Raw genomic sequence first — 25,788 nt, forward strand, 5'->3', positions numbered from 1 at the left:
TTTAATTCAATTCTTTACGATTTTAGTGTGAAATGCATAATAGAAGTTGTAATGATCTGACTTTTATTGCCAAAGGATTTGCTCGCCGGATGGAGTTTAATAAATTTAAAAGAATAATGAAATATAAAAAAATTAATTATTACATAAAATAATATAAGAACGAAAGAATCTATACAATGCAAATAAAATACTAATCTCTAGAAAACGTAACGAAGAAAGAACTAGCTATTCTAGAGGAGCATTCGCTGAGCTCCGATCGCGCTTGTTATTAATCTAGAATAAAACGGATTTAAACATATTTACCACGTTCGCGAAGATGTTGATTAGGACGACGCATATTACTTTCGCGTGGGGTACTTTCTAGAATTTATCCCCTAGACGACGGTACGGACGGATACTAGGGTCGTGCACGCTAGGTCGATTATTATTCCTAATCGGGAAGAAGCTAGATATTGGATTCAGTTCCAATATTCATGCCCGACGCGAAGCTAGTGCAAAGTAATATTCACTAGGTGTCTCCTCCACCCGAGAAGCGCCTCGAGATGGGGAATCGACAAAGTGCATCATCTTTGTCAAGAGAGGAGCGACTCTACTCGACAAGGACGGTCCTGGTGGAAGTGAGTGGGCAACCTGGTTCACCAGTTTTTCACGGAAGCGACCATAGAAAGTCGGGTTCACCAGGAGGAAGGAAGGCGAAGGGTGTTACTGTTCCGCAGGAGCGCCTACAGGAACAAGTACAGCTCCTTCTAGGAAGTAAGGAAGGCTCCGGTGTTCAGAGAGACGCACCTCTACTGAGCACCAGGTAGCCAGGAGTGAGTCGCTTCCAATCGTCAGAGAAGCACCTCTAGACGAGTCGGAAGAAGACTGAGGAAAAGGTGCGAGACGAAAGGTATATCACTAGCAGCTAGGTGACAGCGAGTGGTGGGGGAAGAGACTGACACTACTACTTACGCTGTCTACTTTCTCTCTTTTCGCCGCGCCACTACACTACGATACTCTATCGTTACAAAGTTTCACTTTCAAAAAACCGTAAAAAAGACATGTTTTTCATCAAAATTTAAAAAAAAATTAATATTTTAAAATATTTTAATCGACTAATTCTTGTAGAAATTCTTTATTAACATCAAAATGTTTTGCATTAAGAAAAAAATTTAAATAAAGTTTTTTTTTGATAAATTATTTAAAATCACTATTAAAAAAGTTAAAAAATCAAGATAATTTTAATTTCCTTCCATCGATTATTTTCATTTTGGTCTTAAAATAACCAGAAAAAACTCCCCAAAGAATATCCAAAAGAAAATGTCGATATTCATTAACTTTTGGGTTGAACTTCATCCAAGCTCACCGTGAATGTTATCTTCTGAGCAATAGTCATTACTTTGCACGGTGGGCTTTAACCAACTTTGAATAAAGGATCATATCACACCTTTTTTTATTACAAATTTTGGTTATTTAGGTCATAAATAGCGTGTAAAAAAATTATAGCCCATAACTTGTCGAGCCGTTTTTGAGAAAACTCATTTTGAAAGAAAATCTAGTTTCCTTGGAAAATTTAATACATTTACATTGAATTCCCAATTTAAGTATTTCAATTATGACATTTATACTTTTTCCAAATTATAATGAAAATAAAACGATATTTCAGAAATTATAATTTAATTTATTAAGTAATACATTATTTGTTTAAATAAAATGACTGTATTTTGTAAAAAAATAAAAAAAATTTATAGTATAAGAGAAAAACCCTTTAATGGACGAAACTGTACCAGATATATCATAAACTTTTATAAAATGTAGAATTTAACAACTCAATTGTACAGAATTTTAGACACTAATACTTCAGATTTTTAAATCGCAGGCTTAAATATGTTGAGCCTTATATTCTTGTACTGCTCTAAGTAATTTTGATGGATATTCCGGATGCTTGTCAAAAACTTTATATTTGGCCCAAGTTGTCTTGAAGTCTGAATGTAAGGATTCTACAGCTTGCTCACTTTAAAATCCCAATCCCTCGCCTGATTTCTCACAAAACTGCGAAACATGAAATATCACGGCATGGACTTTCGGCGTAACGGAAATGTTCAAATCATAATAACTTTTTTTAAAGTTAGAACGCCGAAAAGTCCATGCCGTGATATTTCATGTTTCTCAGTTTTGTGAGAAATCAGGCGAGGGATTGGGAGTTTATAGTGAGCAAGCTGTAGAATGCTTACATTCAGACTTCAAGACAACTTGGGCCAAATATAAAGTTTTGACAAGCATTCGGAATATCCATCAAAATTACTTAGAGCAGTGCAAGAATATAAGGCTCAACATATTTAAGCCTGCGATTTAAAAATCTGAAGTATTAGAGTCTAAAATTCTGTACAAGTGAGTTGTTAAATTCTACATTTTATAAAAGTTTATGATATATCTGGTACAGTTTCGTCCATTAAAGGGTTTTTCTCTTATACTATAAATTTTTTTATTTTTTTAAAAAATACAGTCATTTTATTTAAACAAATAATGTATTACTTAAAAAATTAAATTATAATTTCTGAAATATCGTTTTATTTTCATTATAATTTGGAAAAAGTATAAATGTCATAATTGAAATACTTAAATTGGGAATTCAATGTAAATGTATTAAATTTTCCAAACCTAATGATTTCATGTCTCAAAAAACTTTGGACATTTTGTAAAATATTTCCTGGATATTTCAGAAGTCGTAATTTGTAATATTGCAGGAATATTTCAGTGAAATATTTTCTCAAGTTAACCATCAATATTTCCTCATAAGCGGACATTTTCCTGTTTGCAGCAATATTTTAAGGACTTTGCATTGAAATATTTTCAAATTCCTGTGAAATATTTTAAAAATGTTTTGAAAATATTATGTGCTGTGTGGGCTGGAACAATGGTTTCTTCTGCCACCTGCTGACAAATGTTTCCTTTTAGGGAATATAGCCTCAGGATCAAATCAGCCTTATTTCCTGCAGTCGGTAGACCCCTTCGTTGTAACGCTAGTTTCAGTTGTAGTAGGGGAGCCTATTGAGACGATGATATTTTGTAGTTTAGATGATTATGAGAATAAAAGGTTCTATAAAGTTTTCCCTTTCAGTGGTGCGTTATTTATGTGTATACAAACAAAAATGTAAAACAAAACAGTTACATGCAAATACTTGAGCGTGTCAGATATTAATACTTTTAATACTCCACCGTGTCTCTGATACCAAAGGTATGTTCATCTTCTGGTTTGCGTGGTGCTGGTGGCAATCCGGATGGATACAAAATAGAAAAAAAAATTTGTTCGAGCGCGTTAGATATTTAGGGAGGATGTTAAATAAACCCTAAAAATGCTTCCATTCAAAAGACTGACGTTTCGGAAGTAACGCAAGATCGTAGCGAATTTTTAAAAATGCAGAAAACAATCGCCATCTAGAAATACTCGGGCTTGTCAGATTTTTATACAAATGGTTCAGCTTTGATGCTGCAGTCCAAAATCTGACGATTATTTTGAGAAATATTGTAGATGTTACAGCTGTTTTGTGATCAGCTGTAATAGTGTCATGGTGACAGAGAGCAGTGTTATTTCCTTCAAATTAAAAAAAATTTAACTGCATCGAGAATGTCAAGACAACGTTTTTTGCAAATTTGTAACCATCCCGCTTTATATGTACATTTGTTAGCTAGTAATTACCCATATTAATTACCTTACCTTAATCTGACGAGTCTTCAATATCTACAACCATCGATTTTTTTACTAATCTGATGGACTATCCTAGATGCACGTCTTGATATAAAGAGTTAATACTTGAAAGAGGTACTCAACAACATGCAAGGTATCTCCCCCTCTGTTCATCTGTCGCGCTCAAGTTAATCCCAAAAAATACATTAGGCTTTCCTACTCGTCACTATGAAATCTTCAAAAATTTTACGATGGCACAAGTCGTACACCTTAGCCACAAACCATTCACCACAAACACCGGATCCACGTGTTAATTTTTAAACTAGCTTTGAATTGAAAAAATATAAAATTAAATCGTAAATATTATTTTCATATTTAGTTTTAAATTTTTTTATCATTACTATTATGCTTATAGTAATTTATAGTATTTATTGATATAAAAAAATAATGATTTTTATCCAATACATTATATAAAGGTTAAATAATTAATTGATAGTAGAAAGTGTTATGCCTCAACTTATATTTTCAAAAAGGAGGATTTTAATATATCAGAATTTACACAAAGTGACTAACAAATAAAGCATGTTTTGATTATTTTTATGATAGAATTTTTTATTTATATTGAATTATCTTAAATCATAAGTATAATTTGTAATAATTAAAATTTGATTTTATACAAATTGACGCACTGGGTGAATTATATATATATATATATATATATATATAAAATAGAGTTTTTATATTTTTCGACCTAAAGAATTGATTTATTTAGTTTCCTTAAATTCCGATTGTTTTATAACAATTGATTTAATTTATAATTAAATACTATTTACGGCTTATTTCACCTAACTGGTAACTAGTTGGCAGTAGATAGAAGAAAAAAGTAATACAATAGTATTCCCATATCCGTTTTAATTGTAGCTCCAGTTGTCTCATTTTTTCTCTTGAAAATTGAGACAATAGAATATGTAATATAAAAGTATTCATTACTTCCTAATCCCTCTCATTGCACCCAATGCGTCAATTAAAACAATAGAAGATCAAAATTATTGCAGGAACATTAATAATTATGATGGAATTTCTAGAGACTTGATAACTGCATTACATGCACGGAAGAAGGAAGTGTTTTTAGTCTCTGGAGGTTTTCGTTGTTTAATTCGACCAGTAGCTGAAAAATTAAACATCCCTATCGAAAACATTTTTGCTAATAGTCTAAAATTTTATTTCACAGGTTGGTTAACATTCTTTATTTTTTGATTACAAACAAATTATATTTTTGATTTTTACTATTAATTGTTATTTGATAAAAATTTTCAAAACAAATTAAATTTGGAATTAGAAAAATTATTTTTGCACTGTTAGAAACTTTTTACACAATTCAAAATAAAAGAATAATATAATTATAACCAGGGGTGCAATTATGTAATTTCATTTTGACATCCACATCGACATTAACTTTCATAATCACATTCAATTTTATTTTCACTTTCATTTTCACTTTTACTGAAATTTAATTTTTATTACAAAAAATATTAAGTGCAAATGATATGTGATAATTTAAAGTACTGTCGTCACCGTTTCTTTTGTTACATTTTTTAATTTCCTGTCATTGTATATATTTATTATTCCAAACATGGACTCAAAATTCGAATTCGTACAAATGAATCCACGTTAATTCTCCTGCAGAGAGTCGAATTTTAAAAAAATATATACCTCTAGTACTTACCCGTAATGCAAAATTGTTTGCTAGTTTCAGTTCAATCTGAGAATCTTTTTAATTAAATATATATGGGGTAAAATTCCTGTAGCGAACTAAGTGAAAAAGAAAGTTGATCGGATCGGGCTGTACTTTGCACATAGTTTAACCCCAGGGGTGAGTAATTTAACCACGAAGTATTGTTAGGATTTTTCAGAAACTGTCGGAGAGGGTTAAATTTTTTGAAAAATTTAAGCAGTGAATTTTTGAAGGCTTGTAACTTTTAAACAGAAAGAAGAAAAAAAATTTGTTCTATATATTTTTGAAAGGTTTTTTTTTGTTAATTTTGAGATATTAATTAATTGATTAATTCATGTTAATAAAAAATGAAATATTTCACAAATAAATAAAGTTATTGCAATCCTGAAGGTACCAATTGAAGTTAGCCAATTGTTTATTAACAATCCACTAACCCAAAGTACTTCATATAGGGCTCGTTAGATGCGGAATTTTCTCAACTTTCATTTATTAACGTCAGAATTAAGATACTTTTATTTGTTTATAAAAAATATTTTTTTATTAACATTAATTAATTAACTAATATCTCGAAAATAACAAAAAAGGACATCTCAATGTTTTGTTAGGTAAAAATGCACATTTCTAACAATCAAAAAAATAAATAAATAAATTTTAAAAAGAAGACCAAACTTAAAAAAAAGTCTAAAACATTTTGGATTTTCAGAAAAAAGGTCAAATTTTGAATTTTTTCCCCCAATCGAAAGAGCACAAAAAAACATTTGGAAAACATATATGTCAAAATTTTTTTTATCTAGTTATATAATATTTACAATTTTTTGCACCAATCGAAAAAGCAGGAAAAAACCTTTCGAAAACATATTTTTTTTCTTCTTTCTGTTTAAAAGTTACAAGTGTTCAAAAATTCACTGTTTGAATTTAAAAAAAAATTCAACCCCCTCCCTCATCGATAGTTTCTGAAAAAACCTAACAATACTTCGTGGTTAAATTACTCACCCCTAGGGCTAAACTATATGCAAATTACAGCAGGATCCGATCAACTTTCTTTTTCACTTAGTTCGCTACAGGAATTTTACCCCATATATATATATATATATATATATAGGCAAAACCACGAAACTTTTAAGTTTCAAGAAAAAAAAATTTCTTTTTTAATTTGCAGGCACATTGATGGCACATTGATGTCACTTTGTATACACGTTTAAGTACATTTTAGCACTACAAATTCATTTGCGTTGTAATGATCTGACATTTATTGCCAAAGGATTTGTTCGCCGGATGGAGTCCGGGTACCTATTTTGACTAGTTACATTAAATCTCGGTAGATGGCGTGAAGCGCCATCTATGTTTCGATTAATTTCGGAACTATTTCTTACTATGATGAAGACGAAAGGCGTAGTCATTGACGAGTCTTTATTTAAACCTTCGAAAGAGAATATATTGTTTGAATAAAAGAATAATAAAATATTCAAAAATGAATTATTACATAAAATAATATAAGAACGAAAGAATCTATACAATGCAAATAAAATACTAATCTCTAGAAAACGTAACGAAGAAAGAACTAGCTATTCTAGAGGAGCATTCGCTGAGCTCCGATCGCGCTTGTTATTAATCTAGAATAAAACGGATTTAAATATATTTACCACGTTCGCGAAGATGTTGATTAGGACGACGCATATTACTTTCGCGTAAGGTACTTTCTAGAATTTACCTCCTAGACGACGGTACGGATAGATACTAGGGTCGTGCACGCTAGGTCGATTATTATTCGTAATCGGGAAGAAGCTAGATATTGGATTCGGTTCCAATATTCATGCCCGACGCGAAGCTAGTGCAAAGTAATATTCACTAGGTGTCTCCTCCACCCGAGAAGCGCCTCGAGATGGGGAATTGACCTAGTGCATCATCTTTGTCAAGAGAGGAGCGACTCTACTCGACAAGGACGGTCCTGGTGGAAGTGAGTGGGCAACTTGGTTCACCAGTCTTTCACGGAAGCGCCCATAGAAAGTCCGGTTCACCAGGAGGAAGGAAGGCGAAGGGTGTTACTGTTCCGCAGGAGCGCCTACAGGAACAAGTACAGCTCCTTCTAGGAAGTAAGGAAGGCTCCGGTGTTCAGAGAGACGCACCTCTACTGAGCACCAGGTAGCCAGGAGTTTTAATGTAACTCGTTTCCAATCGTCAGAGAAGCACCTCTAGACGAGTCGGAAAAAGGCTGAGGAAGAGGTGCGAGACGAAAGGTATATCACTAGCAGCTAGGTGACAGCGAGTGGTGGGGGGAAGAGAGTGACACCTTTTAAGAAATGCATTGAACTTTTATTTTTATCCAACGCCTTAATAGATATTTTCATAAGAAGACGTTCAATTGAATTTTTTTAAAAAGTGCTATCTGTTAATCAAACCTTTGTAGTTTTAGTTTTAGTGGTGGCACACTAATGGGATAGTGAAAATTTATTCACAAATTATGTCTGTTAGATATTTCCATAGTAGCTGAAGTGATCTTTTACACGCTGCAAAAATAAAAACGTTAGGAATATAAACTTTTTCAAGAAATTCAAATGAAATTTAAGCATTTTTTCACTTTTTAACTTATAAAACTAATTGTCAAATAAATATTTTGTTCTAATACTGTACATAAATGTTCCTTTGTATATAATTTAGCAAAAAAAATTATACCCAAAGTTTTAATTTAAAATAATTCAGATTTTTAAGTGTTCGATTCGAGAATCACAAAAGTTAAAAGTTTCGTTAATTTTGTAATGATAGTTAGAAATCGGCCGGTAAATATTTGTACTAAATATTATCGCGCGTCGATAAACAAGTTACCGACCGCGGAGAACAAAGACGTAGTACCCGATTTCGCCGCGCGGGCCGCATCGCCAAAGCTCACTCGTGTGTGCCCAGCCCACCGATCGGCTATATAAGCTGCGCTCTCGCTGAGGACCGTCCCTCTCGTGCTACACGGAGTCCGGGAGGGTCTTACCCACCTGACTAGGAGTTTTACTCCGAAAATCTTTGTAGGGAGTATTACTCTCGTTCGTCGGGTTTTACCCGTCAAACATTATATCGGTTTTATGTGTAAATAGTGTATAGTAACGAATTGTAAAGTAATGTATCGCGATGTAAAGTAACGTAATGTATAGTAAAGAAATATTGTAAAGTAACGTATCAAATGTATAGTAAAGAAATATCGTATTCCCGCAGTTTAAAGTAAATTTTCCGTTTTATTACCGTTTGTAGATATACTTAGAGTCTTACTCTTCGTATAATTAGAACACGAGTTTTATTCGTGGTTCACCAGAGTATCGCGGATTTTTAGACAGTATTACAATTGATTTCACGGCTCATCGCTGCGAGTTGAAGCCGATTTCGTTAATGCGCGGCTCAAATAAGCGACGTTACCAGATTGATGCCGAATCTCGATTCCGCGGCTCAACGTATCGCGATAGACGCCGACAATCGTTGTGTAAAACCGACTTCCGCGATTTATCTGTACGCCTGTATATTTTTCACCTGTAAATACCGTTGTAAGTAAATAATTTGTTTCAGTTTGTAATTAACCCGTAATTATCCTGTTACTATTTTTGTTGGAATCAAAACGAATCCTGGCTCGGCGAGCTAAAATATTGATTCTTACAATTACAAACGTTACAATTTGCCCATATATATATATATAATTTTTTTTAATTTTCTTAGATTTTCTCTGTTAAATAATTCATTCAAATAATTGATTACTTGGTTATACAGTACAATTTCGGTGTGTGTCGGACGCGATATGTGTCGTATTTTTTCCACGCCTATAATCTTGGCAAGTGTCGGGTGCCTTTCAATCTTTTATATCTGGGAAGAATTATATATGAATTATATGAGAAATTATGTAGGAAATTATATGTGAAATTCCAATATAGATGTACATAGGAATTTACATAATTAATTACTTAAGAATACGTTTATAAGAATTTACATTGAATCACACTTCAAATCATGTCTCAATTTCCTATATGATTTTTCATAAGATCCTATATAGTTTCTTACATGACACATAGAATTTTATGTGGATTTTAATATATGAATTTATGTGAGATCCTATATAAGATCCAACATGAGAATTTTTAGTAAGGCAGTGACTCTAAAAACCCCCAATGGACAATTTTCAAGTAAACTTGGTAAATTTTTGGCCGCCATATTGTGTCCGCCATTTTTAATTTTTTAAATCTTACCTTTAAATTCAGATTCAATGACCCCAAAAACCTTAAAATACTCCTTAACACAAGAATTGAATTATGTTTAATATTTTTTTCTAAGGTGACCATATATGACCAAAGTGTATATTAACATTACTAATAGTGTTAATTTTAAAATGTCAGAACTTTTTTAAAAAAATTCGTAAAATAACTTTTAAAAATGGATTTTAAAGCTAAAGAGTAGTACTATAAGATCCTTTTGTCAAAAATTAAAAAGATTCTCATAGATCGGACTGAAACTTGCAAACAATTTTGCACTACGGGTAACTACTAGAGGTGTACATTTTTTAAAATTCGACTCTCTCCAGAAGAATTAACCTAGACTCATTTGTACGAATTCGAATTTCGTGTCCATGTTTGGAACAATAAATATATACAATGACAGAAAATTAAAAAATGTAACAGAAGCAATGGAGACGATATTACTTAAAATTATCACATATCACTTGCACTTAATATTTTATGTCATAAAAATTAAACTTCAGTGAAGATGAAAGTGAAAATGAAAGTGAAAATGATAGTGAGAATGAAAGTGAAAGTGATTATGAAAGTCAATGTCGATGTGGATGTCAAAATGAAATTACATTATCCCACCCCAGGCTTATAAACAAGACTTAAATAATTACAAATAATAATAAACAATGACAATACTAAAAATATTATATATTATAAATATATTAAATAATAAAAAAAAATCCATACTAACATTTTTTACTACAAAATAAATTTCAAAGGAAACTGCCATAACTTCTAACCACCATAAATATATTTACAATAACAAAAACTGCTACTAAGTTATAGTACTGATAATTTTGCTTTTAGGCGTACATATTGCTTTCATTTATATTTGGTTTGTTATCATTCATGAACACTTTTCTTCCTCATAGAGGCTTAGATCAATAACTAATATTCAATATTAAAAATTAATTGGTGTATTAATCCTGTGAAATACTAAATTTTTATCTAACTTAATTTTAAAACAAAGAGTTTGAAAGAAATACTTCAAAACAGGGTTTTTTTCATTTTTTTTCTTTTAAAATATTCATATTTCCGTCATATTTTCTTACAAAGAGGAACAAAAATAGGTTAATCGATACGTTTTTAAATAAACTACAAGCTAGTTGTCCCCTGGCGGATTGTGAAAAATGAAAAGTTTCAGGTTTTTTTCAATATATTAAGGTTTGTTGGCTACTTTGATGAAATTAATTTTTAGAACTAATAATTGGTAAAGATAATAAATGGTACAAAGTGCTTTTGAACGCCATCTATTGATCAACGTGTGGTATATACATATATTATGATAACAACAAACATTTAAATATATTATATATTTAATTATTATATAATATTGTATTGTATAAATATCAATAATAAATAATATTACTATTAATACAGTAGGAAAAAATTTCATTGCGTGGCATTTTTTTTTCATTCAGAAAATACAATAAATCATGACAGGTGAACGCACTACACTTTAAATACGTTAATTATTTAATAATAAGTAATTAATAACCCCATAATAATATATAAATCAACTACAAAATAATTAATTTATACTTTCCAATAGCAAATTTTACAATATTTTAATTAATTTTTGTGCAATATATTGCCTCAAAACCAACTGAAACTTGACCGAGCTCAGTCAACTTCTCAGTTTTCACAATCCACCAGTATTATGTCGACTCTTGAAACATAATAGATCACAGAATATAATTTGATTTATGTTGAGTACTAAGAAATCACTTCCTTCTTGAAAATTAACAATTTTTTATATTAAAAAATCTTCTTAAGTTTTCAAGTTTAATTAAGATTAATTTTATTAATTATTTATTATTATTATTATTATTTATTTATTATTTTATTTTTTATTTACAATTTACATATTTTTTCTGGATAACATTATTTTATTTCATCATTTTAAATCTCTAGAGGCCCGACGATGATGATTAAAAAGTCATTTTAAATGATTTTCAAAAATAAATTGTGGATTTTTCAGAAAAACAATTTCCATCTTTATTGAAAAAAATAGTTAGACTTATTTAATCGGGCTTAAAATACTCCTATGTATCCGTTCTTGAACATCATAACTGAAAAAAATATCCTTGAAATATGGTTGAAAATCGACCTTGAATTTTTCGTTAAATCAATACTTCCTCTATGAGGAAGCAATGGTGTAATTTTATTATTATTGATAGCACAAAAAAATTGGAAAAATGTTTATCCTGCGTGGTATTCTTTTATGGTTTCTGCAAATGTTCCTTGGCATAAAATGAAAGTGAAAAATTTTCCTGTACTGAATCATGCGAGTGTTATTGGAACATTTGCATGACATTATTTTTAATAAATGCGATATACCGAACAATGGTTCAGTTCTTGGAGAAAAATAGTTAGCTATATTTTTTTTCACGAGGAAAGTGGAAAATCTGCATCGGTGACACCGGACAACCATGACTCTGTTGATCTTCTCGAATCCATCGACTTGTTGGACTGCTTTGCCTACGATGCCTTCGTCACCTTGACATTCTTCCTCACCTTGACATTCTTCCTCAATGGAGGTGCTTTCTCCTCTTTCTTTTTTACTTCGGCTTTTGTTTATTCCGGACTTCCGGTACTTTGTTTCTTCTTTCGCGCCTCCATGATCGCGCGTCGAAGACGTTTCTCATTGATACGCTCTCTCCTGTTGTTCTGGTCCTCCCGGTTGCATGCAGCATAGCCTAAAGCGGAGTTCAATTTTTCTTCCAAATCTTTCCAAACAGACCTGGGGAACCTTAAGAAATTGGGTGCCTCCATGGTCCATCTTCCTTGTGGTATTAAATGCTGCAGCACCCAAGGTATCCAATATTTTGGCACTGTTGTCACTGGATTTCGACGCTGGGAAGCCAACTTGCTCACCTCCAACAGCGCCGGCACTGGGGTATCTCTTTCCTGCACCGTAAACGTCCTGAATCAATTCTTTACTTTCCATATATATATTATAACGTTAATATTGGAATAATCAAAATTTTATTAATTAACCTCTTCTTTTTATGTGTTATAAAAAGAAAACCCAAACGTGAATCGTTAGACGCCAGTCAATCTTTATTGGAATTGACAAACCTCGTCTTAATTCCCCGAAAATAATTTCAAAGGAGATTCCGTCAAGACCAGCCAGAAAAAAGGGAAAAGACCTTCTGAGACACGACAGAAACAACAAATTTCCACTTACCTACAGCTCTCGTCACAAACCGATCAAATCAAGGATCCTCGTCGGGACAAATTAAATAAATCGATCAATATTCTCATCAACTTTTCCTTTATTCTCCACCAATTTAACAAAGGTAAGCGACTCTTGGTCACTCGACCAATTGCTTAACAAAATCTAATTCTTTACAAAAAAAACTGTCGAACTCTCGACCAAAAATCTTACTCTCCAAACACTCCCAATATATAAGCAACACTCGTACTACACATTGAGTCAACGCTGAGTCTCTCGATGCGAACATGTGATTTTCGGCGTCCTGGCGGCTAGTCACTCCTTCTTCCGATCGGCGGCGCCACCTCCCGGGCCCGACAGTCGAGCGCGGCATTTTAAACGGGGGATGCTTGACGACCACTTCGTCACAATATATATATATTTCTCCCCACTATACATCTTGGTTTTTGGAAGTTCTTTAGTAAAAAGCCCCACCACCACGACAAGGTCTACTAAAAATTTACTAGACTCTTAGTAGCGGACAACCGTTTTTGAGATATTCAAAAATTTTATTTTTCAATTTTCGACCCCATATGGGATCTTATTTGGAATCCTATATGATCACAAATGAGATTTTTCTTAAGAGATGTCTTTATAAGATTTCGTTTAGAATTTCATATAAGAAACCCCGACTATTTCACCATTTTTGTGATTTCGAATCCTGTCCGTACGCGGTTTAAAAATGACTCCATTTTGCAGTAGATCCATCTGGATGTATAATATGTTTTTCCACATTGTTGTTACGCACATCTTTAACAATATGCAGTATTTCAAAGATGGCAATAAACTTCACTCCTTTAACTTACAAATCTTTTACTTCATTTCTTCCATCTCTACTTCGCGTCCTGTTTGAAAGACAAAAATTAATTAAAAACATGATAAATTTATAAAACATTTAATAAAATACAATAATACATAAATAAAAATATAAAAGGAAAAATTAACCCATCTGGTTCTATCCTTTTCTTCTGTATTCCTTCATATGGGTCGCAGTTTGTAATAATAATCGATAGTCCAACCTGAGACGTCGCTTGTACATTTGATCTGATACATTCGATTGATTATATTTTGTCTGAGCAGTACAATAATAATATGAAGAAGGCACTTTAGCTCCATCTGAAATTCATCTTATCATAAATACTAGTGTATGGTCGGCGATGTTGCTTGTCCTACGATTTCCAAAATCTTTAAATCGTATAATTTTTTCTTCCTTCTTGTTGTTGAATAAATGAGGAGGCAGGTGAACTTCGTCCCAACATACAAAAAACTGTTTTTCTTTTATACTAAAATCTTTCGATACTTGTGATAAATGCTCTATCATAGCACAATTTATCCCTGTATCCAACTAATAAATTGTTGCCAAACGCTTCTTGATGGTAAAATAAACAAATTTGACAAATGTGCATACGCTGCTGGTGATTTTTTAAATAGCGAAAGAACTGATATTTTCATTTCATTGGAAAATCTCCTTCCCAGTTTATTTAAACCAACATTTGTCAGTTGCATTTCGATAAATAATTTCTGAGGCTTCGGTAATAGCGAAATTTTTTTATCATATTCCTGGTAATATTTTTTTTCTCTCTTTTATTATAATAGAATATCTACAAAAGAAGTCAACCTCTCTCTTTTTGTAGTGCTACTGTATGTTGGAACATCTAATGATATTAAGTCTGCTTCTTTTCGTGCCCTTTTTTAAATTCCCGCATCTATTGGTACAAGTACGAGTTTTCCGTAAATTGGAAACGGCAAACACTTACATTTTTCTTTTAAAGTTCCTCGTATGGGAACTTAGATATTTCATTATTTTCAATCGTTTTCGTTTCTTGCTTAAATATAAGCATAATATTTCATTTCATTCGTTAACTTCAAGTCGTAGAATTAACATAGTTAAGTAAAAAATTTCAAGATTGCTGAAGTTCTAAAAAAACCAAAATAAATATCCACTTTAGCAAAACCGGTGAAACGAAATGCATAGCGAAATTGGGATATACCTAAAATTTTAGGTAATACCCAAATTTCCTTGTCATAATTAAGTATTTCCCAATTTTTCTATGCATTTCGCAAAATGCAAAGTCGATTTAGACAAATTGAAAATGTTATTAAAACATTACCCGTGAATAGTCTATACGTAGTACAAGGTTATTTATTAAAAATTATGATAAATCGGTTAGTCGTTTTTATTGCATTAAAAAAGATAGATTCTATGCTTCTGCTTTCACTGCGGCTAGAAAGAGAGTAAGCATTGAAAAGATTAGACAGGCTGCTGGTTGGATATCCAGTTCTAATTGTTTTGTAAGATTATATAATCGCCCTTTAAGGGTTTCAAGTTGTACAGACTTTGATTCATATAACTTTCGAATTTATTAAATTGTTTCTAGTTTTGATTCTATAAAAGATCTACTAGTTTGAAAATTAAACGATCGCAATCGGCAGAAACTCTTAATTTTTTAAAAAAACATCTCACACAGCACCGAAAGCTTACGGAACATTTATTGTAGATTTAATTACAAACTTCACAGTATTCAGTTTGTCCAATAAAGATTATATAAATATTAAAATATCTGACATGACCAAATGTTTGGAGCGAAAATTGAATAAACATTGAACTGAAATATTCATTAAATATTTGGCGGGAAATTTAACCGAACATTTAAGTAAAGTGTTCATTAAATTTTTTTGGCCTCCGAAATATAGAGCTCAATGTATATTTAAATATTTATTAGTTTCCAGTAAAATATCTGGGATCATTTGATTATTTTTTACAAATATTAAACATTTGGTTATATTGGATAGTTTAACATTTATGTAACTTTTACTGAACTTTGTAACTAAAAATTCCAAAGTTTGTATTTCAACTTACAATAAATATTCAGTAAACTTTCGGTGTTGTGTGGGTTTATATTAATTCCCACACAGCACTGAAAATTCCCTGAAGATTCATTGAAGGCTAAAAAGTTAACTTTGAAATATTGAATTGCAAAGTGAAAAGTTGAATAAACTTTTAAATTAAAAATTTCCTTAGCGCTGAGTTTTTTATGCGGAAATAGGTTTATATTTCAATATATAATATATATTGCTTATCAGATTTGGGAGCCCAAAAGAATGTATTACGCAGCCGTAGGTGCTTTACTTTAGAACTGCGCATCGTGTTACGTTATTAACATTTAACATTTAATGAGAATATAATTTACATATTTAGCCAACTTTCACGATAAACATTACCTCACATGCGGACATTTTAGTATTCAAACAATATTCTCTAAACTTTGCGATTCAATATTCCCAAGTTAACGTTAAAACCTTCAATGAATCTTCAGGGAATTTTTAGTGCTGCGTGGGAAATAATTATTAAATTATTTTATTAGTATTAAATAAACTTTACTTTTACTATATGTGCATAGAAGTAAGCAAAATTAATACTTGTATGGAAAAAAATTGTAATTCAATAATTTAGCACTGAACATGGGAATCTGATAGAAAACGATTGGAAATTAAGTGTCTCTATCAAATCCTAGAAAAATAAATTGATTGAAAAAACTATCTGAATTGTATTTTTTTATTAAATAAATTTTCCACACAGGCAGTTTTTTAAACTGTTTCTGTTATGATAACTAATTTATATTATTTTAATATTTGCAGAAGAATATGCAGGATTTAATGAAAATGAACTTACTTCAAAAAGTGGCGGAAAAGCAGAAGTTATAAAACGCCTTAAAGAGGAAAAAGGATTCAAAACTGTAGTTCACGTAGGTGATGGAGCAACCGACTTGGAAGCTTGCCCACCAGCTGATGCATTTATTGGTAAATAGTTATTTTCTTAAAACAACACAATAGTAAGAATCAGTATTAAAATTCATATTCTAAATCACTAAATAATAAAATAAATTACTTCCATGTAAGGGCTCTTATAATCTTCTAACGTTTCCCCTTCAGCATGCTTCTAAGTAGTAATTTTGAAAAAAGGATAAATATTTTACTTAATTTGATATTTTTTTTTCTTTTTAAAGTGCTCTACTCATAAAGAATAATCGATAACCAACAAGGGAATTCTGTGTAATAAATAAATATTGGGTTGCGATAATAACATATTTACTTCTGCCAAATACTAAATTCTTAATTCAAGAACTATGCGTTAATCAAGTTAAAACAAGTATTTACTTATATTCATATTCGCATTTTCTTGACTCAAGACTATATTAGAGTTGGCGGATTGGTTCAAGCGTATTTTGATCGATTTCGCTGAGAAATCGCTTAAATTCGCTTAGAGTGAAAATTTATCGATAAATTGTTAAAAAAATGATATAAAAGTAAAAAATAAAGATAAATTAGTGTTTTTGTAGATGATTTGTGGAAAAATCACAAAATTAAACATTAAATAAAAAGTTATTAATGTTTAAAGTGATGTCGATAAAGTGTCAGTTTAAGTGTGTTTTCTTTTATTAATTTTGAAGAGAAATATGTGAAATGTGATAAAAATGATAATTTTTGTCAATAAATTATTACTTATAATATTAATTGTAGTAATTTTCGACCTTATTTAGTGTTAAAAACGCTTATAATTGTTAATTTTTCATAGTGTATTTTACAATGTGTGATTTTACCGGTTATGTAGCTGTGTTGTGAAATGGGGATCGATATTATCTGCAACACAATTGCCGCGCAAAAGTTCTGATAGATGACGGGCCACAATTTAGTCCTACAACTTTATTGATATTAGCATTTCATTAGATTATGAATTATGAATTTTGTATATAATTAACGCATTATAATTAATAAATAATTTTTAAAAAATTCAAAAACAATTTTTCCATTTCTTTTTAATTAATAAAAAAAATGTTTTTACCTATTGAAACTTAATGAACTTGCAGAAAAAATTTTTTTTAGTAAATAATCATTTTTTAAAATTACAAAATTAAGGATTTTCTTTTTCTTATATAAGAAAAAGAAAATCCTATCATTATTTGTACAGCCTTTAAAAAATTGTAGGTTATTTTAAATTAAATTGGGTATAAAAGAGTTAAAAAACAAATATTTATATTATGTAAAATATAAAAAATTAAATATTTATTTTTACAAAATTTTTTGTATTACTTTAAATGATTAATAATTGTTAAATATTAATTTATTTTCATTTGTTTAAATTATTTAAATAATAATTTTGATATTAATAGTTAATTATTACTATTAATTAATAAATACTTATTGATTAATGGCTCCTCCTTCTATTGAAAATTAATAAATTAATTTTGTAATTTTAAAAAATGATTATTTACTAAAAAAAATTTTTTCTGCAAGTTCATTAATTTTCAATAGGTAAAAACATTTTTTTTATTAATTAAAAAAAACGGAAAAGTTGTTTTTGAATTTTTTAAAAATTATTTATTAATTATAATGCGTTAATTATGTACAAAATTCATTTATCATTTATTCACGTATAATCTAATGAAATGCTGATATCAATAAAGCTATAGGACTAAATTGTGGCCCGATATCTATCGGAACTTTCGCGCGGCAATCGTGTTGCAGATAATATCGATCCCCATTTCACAACACAGCTACATAACCGGTAAAATCACACATTGTAAAATACACTATGAAAAATTAACAATTATAAGCGTTTTTAACACTAAATAAGGTCGAAAATTACTACAATTAATATTATAAGTAATAATTTATTGACAAAAATTATCATTTTTATCACATTTCACATATTTCTCTTCAAAATTAATAAAAGAAAACACACTTAAACTGACACTTTATCGACATCACTTTAAACATTAATAACTTTTTATTTAATGTTTAATTTTGTGATTTTTCCACAAATCATCTACAAAAACACTAATTTATCTTTATTTTTTACTTTTATATCATTTTTTTAACAATTTATCGATAAATTTTCACTCTAAGCGAATTTAAGCGAAGTTTAAATATAGGGATATATCACTATTTCAACTGAAAAAATAAATTATTTCATTTAAGATAATATAATATTATTTCTAGAAATTAAATGTTCTTGAAACAATATAATATGAAAATACTTCAAGTATATTAAACACTTGGATTGATTATTGTTTAATTCAAACAATATAAATTTTAATCAAGTTAAAACAAGTATCTACTTCTATTAATCTTTCCATTTTCTTAGATCAAGACTATGAGTATTAGATTAACTAAAAAGTTGTTTTTAAGGAAACAACAAAACGATTTGACCCAAGAAAATAAAATACTCAACGTAAATAACTTAACATGAGAAAATAATATTCTTGACTCAATACTTTTTTGTTTCTTGACACAAGTAAAACAGTTCGCTTGAAACAGTAAGATATATTTACTTGTATAAAACTTATATTTTCTTATTTCAAGAACATAGCTCAATGCTCAAAATTTATTTAGTTAGCTTATATAGCCTTTCAAATACTTCGTGTATGTTTAATAATAAACATACAACTGTCTTTCATCTTGCGTCTAATTGAGATTGACCCCGGCGTCGAAACCTGGGTCAATCTCCAGTCCTTCCCAAGGAATCCTTGTAGAATCCCTTGTAGGGACCTATTTTTTTTTATTAGGTCCGTACAAGGAATCCTGATAAAAAAAATAGGTCCCTACAAGGAATCTTACAAGGATTCCTTGGGAAGGACTGGAGAATGACCCCGGCTTCGACCCGAGCTCGCTAAAAACTATAAACACTAACCTAAATAACGACTGCAGAGGAAAACAAAAATCTTCCTCATTCTCTGTAAGTAAAAACATTGAATTGGAGAGTATAAGGACAATTTTTGTTTTTCTTTGCAGTCGTTATTTAGGTTAGTCAATAGGGTTTTTAGCTAGCGCTTTGATTCATAAAATCAAAACAGCAATAAACAAGAATATAATCCCAAGTAGCACATAATATTACAGTAATATTACAGCAATATTACGCGGTAACATTACTGTAATATTACAGTGATCTTAAAATGTCCGCCTCGTGGTAATATTATCGGATAATGTTACTGTAATATTACACGGTAATATTGAGCGTCATGGCGTTCCAACTGGCGTCGTGCGTGGCAGTGACAGAAGCGTCAAAAATGCATAAATGGCGTTCCTACTTGAATTCAATTTGTAAAGTCTGTAGACATAATTAACTAACTATAACTTACTTTTTATATTTTTTGAGATTAAGCAAGACGTATGTGACACGAAAAAATTATTTTTTTAAACATTCAAACAGTTTTTTCGAAATTTAAAGTCGACAATTTTTGGTACTTTTTTGCGAATGGCGTTCTAACATTTACTCAATAAAATTATATTTCTGCTTCCAAAAACTGTGCAAACCACCCAAATCTTGTTACTCGGGGATTTTCGGGATCGCTGAACATGAATTTGATGCCAAATTAACAATTTGACAGCTGTCAATTCAACTGTCAACTTCTATGAAAAAGATTATTTTTTATGAAAATAACTGTATAAGGGTTTTCGGGGTCGCTAATTACGAATATAAGATCAAATTGACAATTTGACAGTTGACAGCTGTCAATTCAACTGTCAACTTCTATAAAAGACAATTATTTTTTATGAAAATAACTGTATAAGGGTTTTTGGGGTCACTGATTACGAATATGAGATCAAATTGACAGTTGACAGCTGTCAATTCAACTGTCAACTTCTATAAAAAACAATTATTTTTTATGAAAATACCTGTATAAGGGTTTTCGGGGTCGCTAATTACGAATATAAGATCAAATTGACAATTTGACAGTTGACAGCTGTCAATTCAACTGTCAACTTCTATAAAAAAGATTATTTTTTATGAAAATAACTGTATAAGGGTTTTCGGGGTCGCTGATTACGAATATGAGATCAAATTGACAATTTGACAGTTGACAGTTAAATTGACAGCTGTCAATTCTCAAATTGTCAATTTGACCACATATTCGTATTCAGCGACCTCGAAAACCCTTATACTATTATTTTCATTAAAATTAATCACTTTTTATAAATTTGACAGTTGATTTGACAGCTGTCGAATTGTCAATTTGATCTCATATTCGTAATCAGCGACCCCAAAAACCCTTATACAGTTATTTTCATAAAAAATAATTGTCTTTTATAGAAGTTGACAGTTGAATTGACATCTGTCAACTGTCAAATTGTCAATTTGATCTCATATTCGTAATCAGCGACCCCAAAAACCTTTATACAGTTATTTTCATAAAAAATAATTGTCTTTTATAGAAGTTGACAGTTGAATTGACAGCTGTCAACTGTCAAATTGTCAATTTGATCTCATATTCGTAATCAGCGACCCCGAAAACCCTAATACAGTTATTTTCATAAAAAATAATCTTTTTTTTATAGAAGTTGACAGTTGAATTGACAGCTGTCAACTGTCAAATTGTTAATTTGGCATCAAATTCATGTTCAGCGATCCCGAAAATCCCCGAGTAACAAGATTTGGGTGGTTTGCACAGTTTTTGGAAGCAGAAATATAATTTTATTGAGTAAATGTTAGAACGCCATTCGCAAAAAAGTACCAAAAATTGTTGACTTTAAATTTCGAAAAAACTGTTTGAATGTTTAAAAAAATAATTTTTTCGTGTCACATACGTCTTGCTTAATCTCAAAAAATATAAAAAGTAAGTTATAGTTAGTTAATTATGTCTACAGACTTTACAAATTGAATTCAAGTAGGAACGCCATTTATGCATTTTTGACGCTTCTGTCACTGCCACGCACGACGCCAGTTGGAACGCCATGACGCTCAAGTGGTTAAGTCATTATTACTGTAATATTACAGTAACATTACAGTAATATTATACCGTAATATTAAGGTAATAATACACGAGAATATTGCAGTAATATTAGAAGAATATTATTTCACGAAAAAAATGTACCCAACCGGGGAATCGAACCCCGAACTGAAGGCACACAAGTTCAAAGTTTTACCAACAAGCCACACTGACTTACAATATATTTATGATTGTGATGCTTTATGAGTAACTGAAATCATTCTGTAATATTACTGTAACATTACCGTAATATTACAGTAATATTACTTGGTAATATCACCATCAGGCGGATATTTTAATATTACTGTAATATTATATCTTATATTTTTTTTCTTTAACTATTTTTGAATTTTTTTAATGCTCCACTCATTTCTTCATTCGTTAGATAATAATTTTCCTTTCTTTTTTCGGTCATTTTTCTCACGCGAAAACTAAGGGGCCCACAGCGCCTTCAAACAAAAGTCTTTAGCATAGCTCTGATGTCGCCCTACAAAAAATCTCTGTACAAGATCTTGTACAATTTCCTGTACAGGATCAGCAACTGAACTTGTACAAGTTCTGACCAGTTCCTGTACAGGAAAATGCATACGAATTTGGAACAAGGTCATGTGTGAGATCTTGTACAAGATCTGGTTTAAGATCTTGTACAAGAAAATGTACATGATCTTGTACAATGTCATGTATAAGTACTTGTACATGAACACGTCCATGTTCTTGCACATACGTTAATTCATGTTTTTCTTTACTAAAAATTAAAAACTTCAAAGGCTGCGCAATAGTTTATTTTAACCTTTACAGCTGCGCAATAGTTTTTAGCATGCATGAGTTACGAATCTTAGTGGTTAAAAATGATCAAAATCTCAAATTTTATTAAAAAAAAAAAATTTTACAACTATACATGTGCAAGAACATGAACGTGTTCATGTACAAGTACTTATACATAAAATTGTACAAGATCATGTACATTTTCTTGTACAAGTATCTTTCTTGTACAAGATCTTGTACAAGATTTCACACATGAACTTGTTCCAAATTCGTATGCATTTTCCTGTACAGGAACTGGTCAGAACTTGTAAAAGTTCAGTTGCTAATCCTGTACAGGAAATTGTACAAGATCTTATACAGGGATTTTCAGTAGGGCGCTCACCAGATCCCCTTTTCCCCTCCGCCTTACGTATTTAAAACGCATGTACTTTAATAACAATTTCATCTAAAAAACTTATTATTCTCTATTTATGATTACCTTCTCGTTTCGAAATGATAAAATTACTTGTCTTTTTTCAGGATTCGGTGGAAATATTGTCAGGGATGTTGTAAAATCACGTGCTTTGTGGTTTGTGAATGACTTCAATGAACTCATTGAAGCCCTAGACGAAATAACAAATGTGTAAATTTTATTAAAATTTTATTTTTACTGAAAGTTTGCAAATAAAATGTAGAAAATTCTCAAAATGTTTGGTCAAATTTTATTATTCATGTTAAAATAAATGGATATACCTATATTGGAAGAGTGCGAAGAAGAAATGGAAGAGGCTGGTCCTCCTTTTATTTCTGAAAAAAGAATTTAAAATTTAAAATTTTAAATAAATTTAAAATAAATTCAGCAATTTTCGGAAAACAATACTAAATCACAAAATTTTACTTAATTGTAATGCTCTTTGGCTTAAAAGTTCTCAAATTAAGGTCACAAATCAGTTTTAAATAAAGTGGTCAGCTGGGTTTAATTAAAGATGATAAAAACATTTTACAAATAAGGTCACAGTTTTTGGTAACGGGGAGATAAAAAGGGGGAAAATAAATAAATTTCATTTTAATGAAAATTGGGGAAGGTAACTTTAACAATAAATGAGAAAACAAATATTAAAGAAACCAAAAATCGAGAACAAAAACGAACACATGGTCGAAGGAAGAATTATAAAAAATTTTAAATAAAAAGAATGAAATAATAAACAAGAAAGTTACTAAAATTAAACAAAAGACGCAAACTAGTAATTAATTAATTGCTTCCATCGACCATGCGGTCGGCCGAACCACTGAGACAATTTACATGAAAGAAAATTATAAAATTTTAAAAGTTCAAACTTAGGGTCAGCCGGGGTAAATCCGAACGGGGGGTAAATCCGAACGCTAATTATTTCAGCTTAATTAAAATTTTTAAAAATAAGTTCGATATGAGAATTTTTACCTCAGATCCTCTTCAAGAGATTCTAAGTATTATCCCATTTTTCGTTTGTTAATTAGCAACAGCATAAACAAAGATAACGAGTATTGCAAAAAAGATTGAAAATCAAAGATGACACTCTTTCAGTATTGTGTCTCGTATTTGAAGAAAAAGAAGCTAAAAATTTATTTTATTATTTATAATTGTTTGTTATGAATACTAGAACAGAAACTATTTTTGATTTTTGCCTTCTGTAAAATTTTATTAATAATATCAGACCGTTCGTATTTACCCAGGAAAATTGGAAAACCGGGGTAAATCCGAACGTTATTTTCAATAATTTTTTTTTACATCAGAGCCACACAAAATTGTTTATATTTCATTACACTATTATTTTAACATTATAAAAGTACATAGAAAAAAGTTATTTTTTCTATACGTATCCTCGTTAGTAATTAATAAGCAGAAACTTAATCTCTGTTCTCTCGAAGGAGTGTTTCAATTTTTTTGCCAAATGGTTTGTTGAAAAAAGTTTTTCAGGATCTTAATAAAATTTGGTATTCTACAGTTTTTGGGATCGCTAATTACCAATTTGAAGTCAGTTTTTCAAAATTCAAAATGGCGGACGAGAATTAAAAAATTCATTGGATTCGCTCGAAAATTGTTACTCGGGGGGTTTCAGGGTCGCTGATTACGAATTTGGAGTTAGCAAATTTGATCATTTTTAAAAATAAGTTTTAGGAAAGTCCGCCATTTTGAATTTAAAAAATTTGACTTTTATTTTTGTATTTACATTCAATCACTCCAAATACTTTCTGTACCAAGTTTTGCAAAAATCCGTTATGATTTGATAAAGTTATTGAAGGTTTTAATTGTGTAATGCATTTTAATTTTTAACCTGTTTAATTTTTGTATTTATATATGATGCATTATTACATAATAGGTTTATTATCGTATTTTTTTTGAGTTTTTATATAAGTTTAACAATTGCAATACTTTAAATTTATTTTCCCTAAGATTTTTCTGAAATACAGTGGCGTTCGTATTTACCCCGGTATTTTAGGAAAGTTGCAAAGTATCGAGGTAAATACGAACGCTAAGTTTCCTGCGATTGTAATTTATCAAAAATTTTTGCTACCCCATAAAATTGTTCTATGGAAGTAAAGTAACAACTTCATGCACCAGAATACCGGAAGTATTTTTTTTTAAAGAAAAAACTTATGTTATTGTTGAAACTTACTAAAAGCGTTCGGATTTACCCCGGTTGACCCTACATTTTTCACTAAATCACAAAAAAAAGAAATACTGCCTCGACCTTCTGAAAGAAGAAGATTCACCTAAAATTCACACAAGTTGAAAATTTACTAATCCCACGATATACTAATAATAATAATTTAACAATTTCTGGTCCTCTTATAGTTCCTGAAGTTGATTTAAAATCCGTCCATAGTTGGCGAAAGCAGAACCAAAAGAGATCGGAAGTAATCCTCGTAGCCAGCTCGCTGCTTCGCTCATACCCCTCAATTTCTCCCATTTGAATTTCCAAATATCTTGTATTACTACGCTAGAGTCAGGTGCGTAGTTGCCGAAGAAAGTCGATGGCCATTTACAACTTTTGATTTCAGTTTTCAGCTTCCTAAACTCCGTTTTCTTTACCCTTAACTTCCTCGCCGTTCACTTTCAGGAATTTTGAGTAATCTCAGCCATGATTTTTCTCGTTTTATCAGAGAATTGAACTTACGTTTCAACGTAAATTTTGGGTGACAATTAACTCGGGCCTGTGTAACAGTGGTCTCGACTACGATAGAGAATTGACGAAGAATTTCTCCTTTTTAAATGTCTCAAATTTTCTAATTCCAAATCTTAAAGAATTCATAAGGTTGACAGAATCTCTTTATCATCAGAATTGTATATTTGATAGGTGACAATTTTTAGGTAGGGTATAAGAATTGGTGACAGTGTTTCAAATTAATTGGGGTTTAAT

The 25,788-nt window shown here is 30.5% G+C and overlaps 1 protein-coding gene across 6 annotated transcripts in view; it reads left to right on the forward strand.

Annotated features, from left to right (window-relative positions):
- The window catches only part of LOC127289488 (phosphoserine phosphatase), a 41,955-nt gene extending 18,860 nt beyond the window's left edge, over positions 1-23,095 (forward strand). For all 6 annotated transcript variants that reach the window (XM_051317451.1, XM_051317452.1, XM_051317454.1 and 3 more), the window contains 3 exons: positions 4,753-4,898; positions 16,515-16,676; positions 22,928-23,095. In XM_051317451.1, the coding sequence (XP_051173408.1) occupies positions 4,753-4,898; positions 16,515-16,676; positions 22,928-23,034 (415 nt within the window). In that variant the 3' untranslated portion in view covers positions 23,035-23,095. The remainder of the gene's footprint in view (positions 1-4,752; positions 4,899-16,514; positions 16,677-22,927) is intronic.
- The last annotated feature ends 2,693 nt before the right edge of the window (positions 23,096-25,788 follow it).

Source organism: Leptopilina boulardi, unplaced genomic scaffold (assembly GCF_019393585.1).
Source record: "Leptopilina boulardi isolate dan_hultmark-lab unplaced genomic scaffold, ZJU_Lbou_2.1 LbouV2_41, whole genome shotgun sequence".
Taxonomy (NCBI): Eukaryota; Metazoa; Arthropoda; class Insecta; order Hymenoptera; family Figitidae; genus Leptopilina; species Leptopilina boulardi.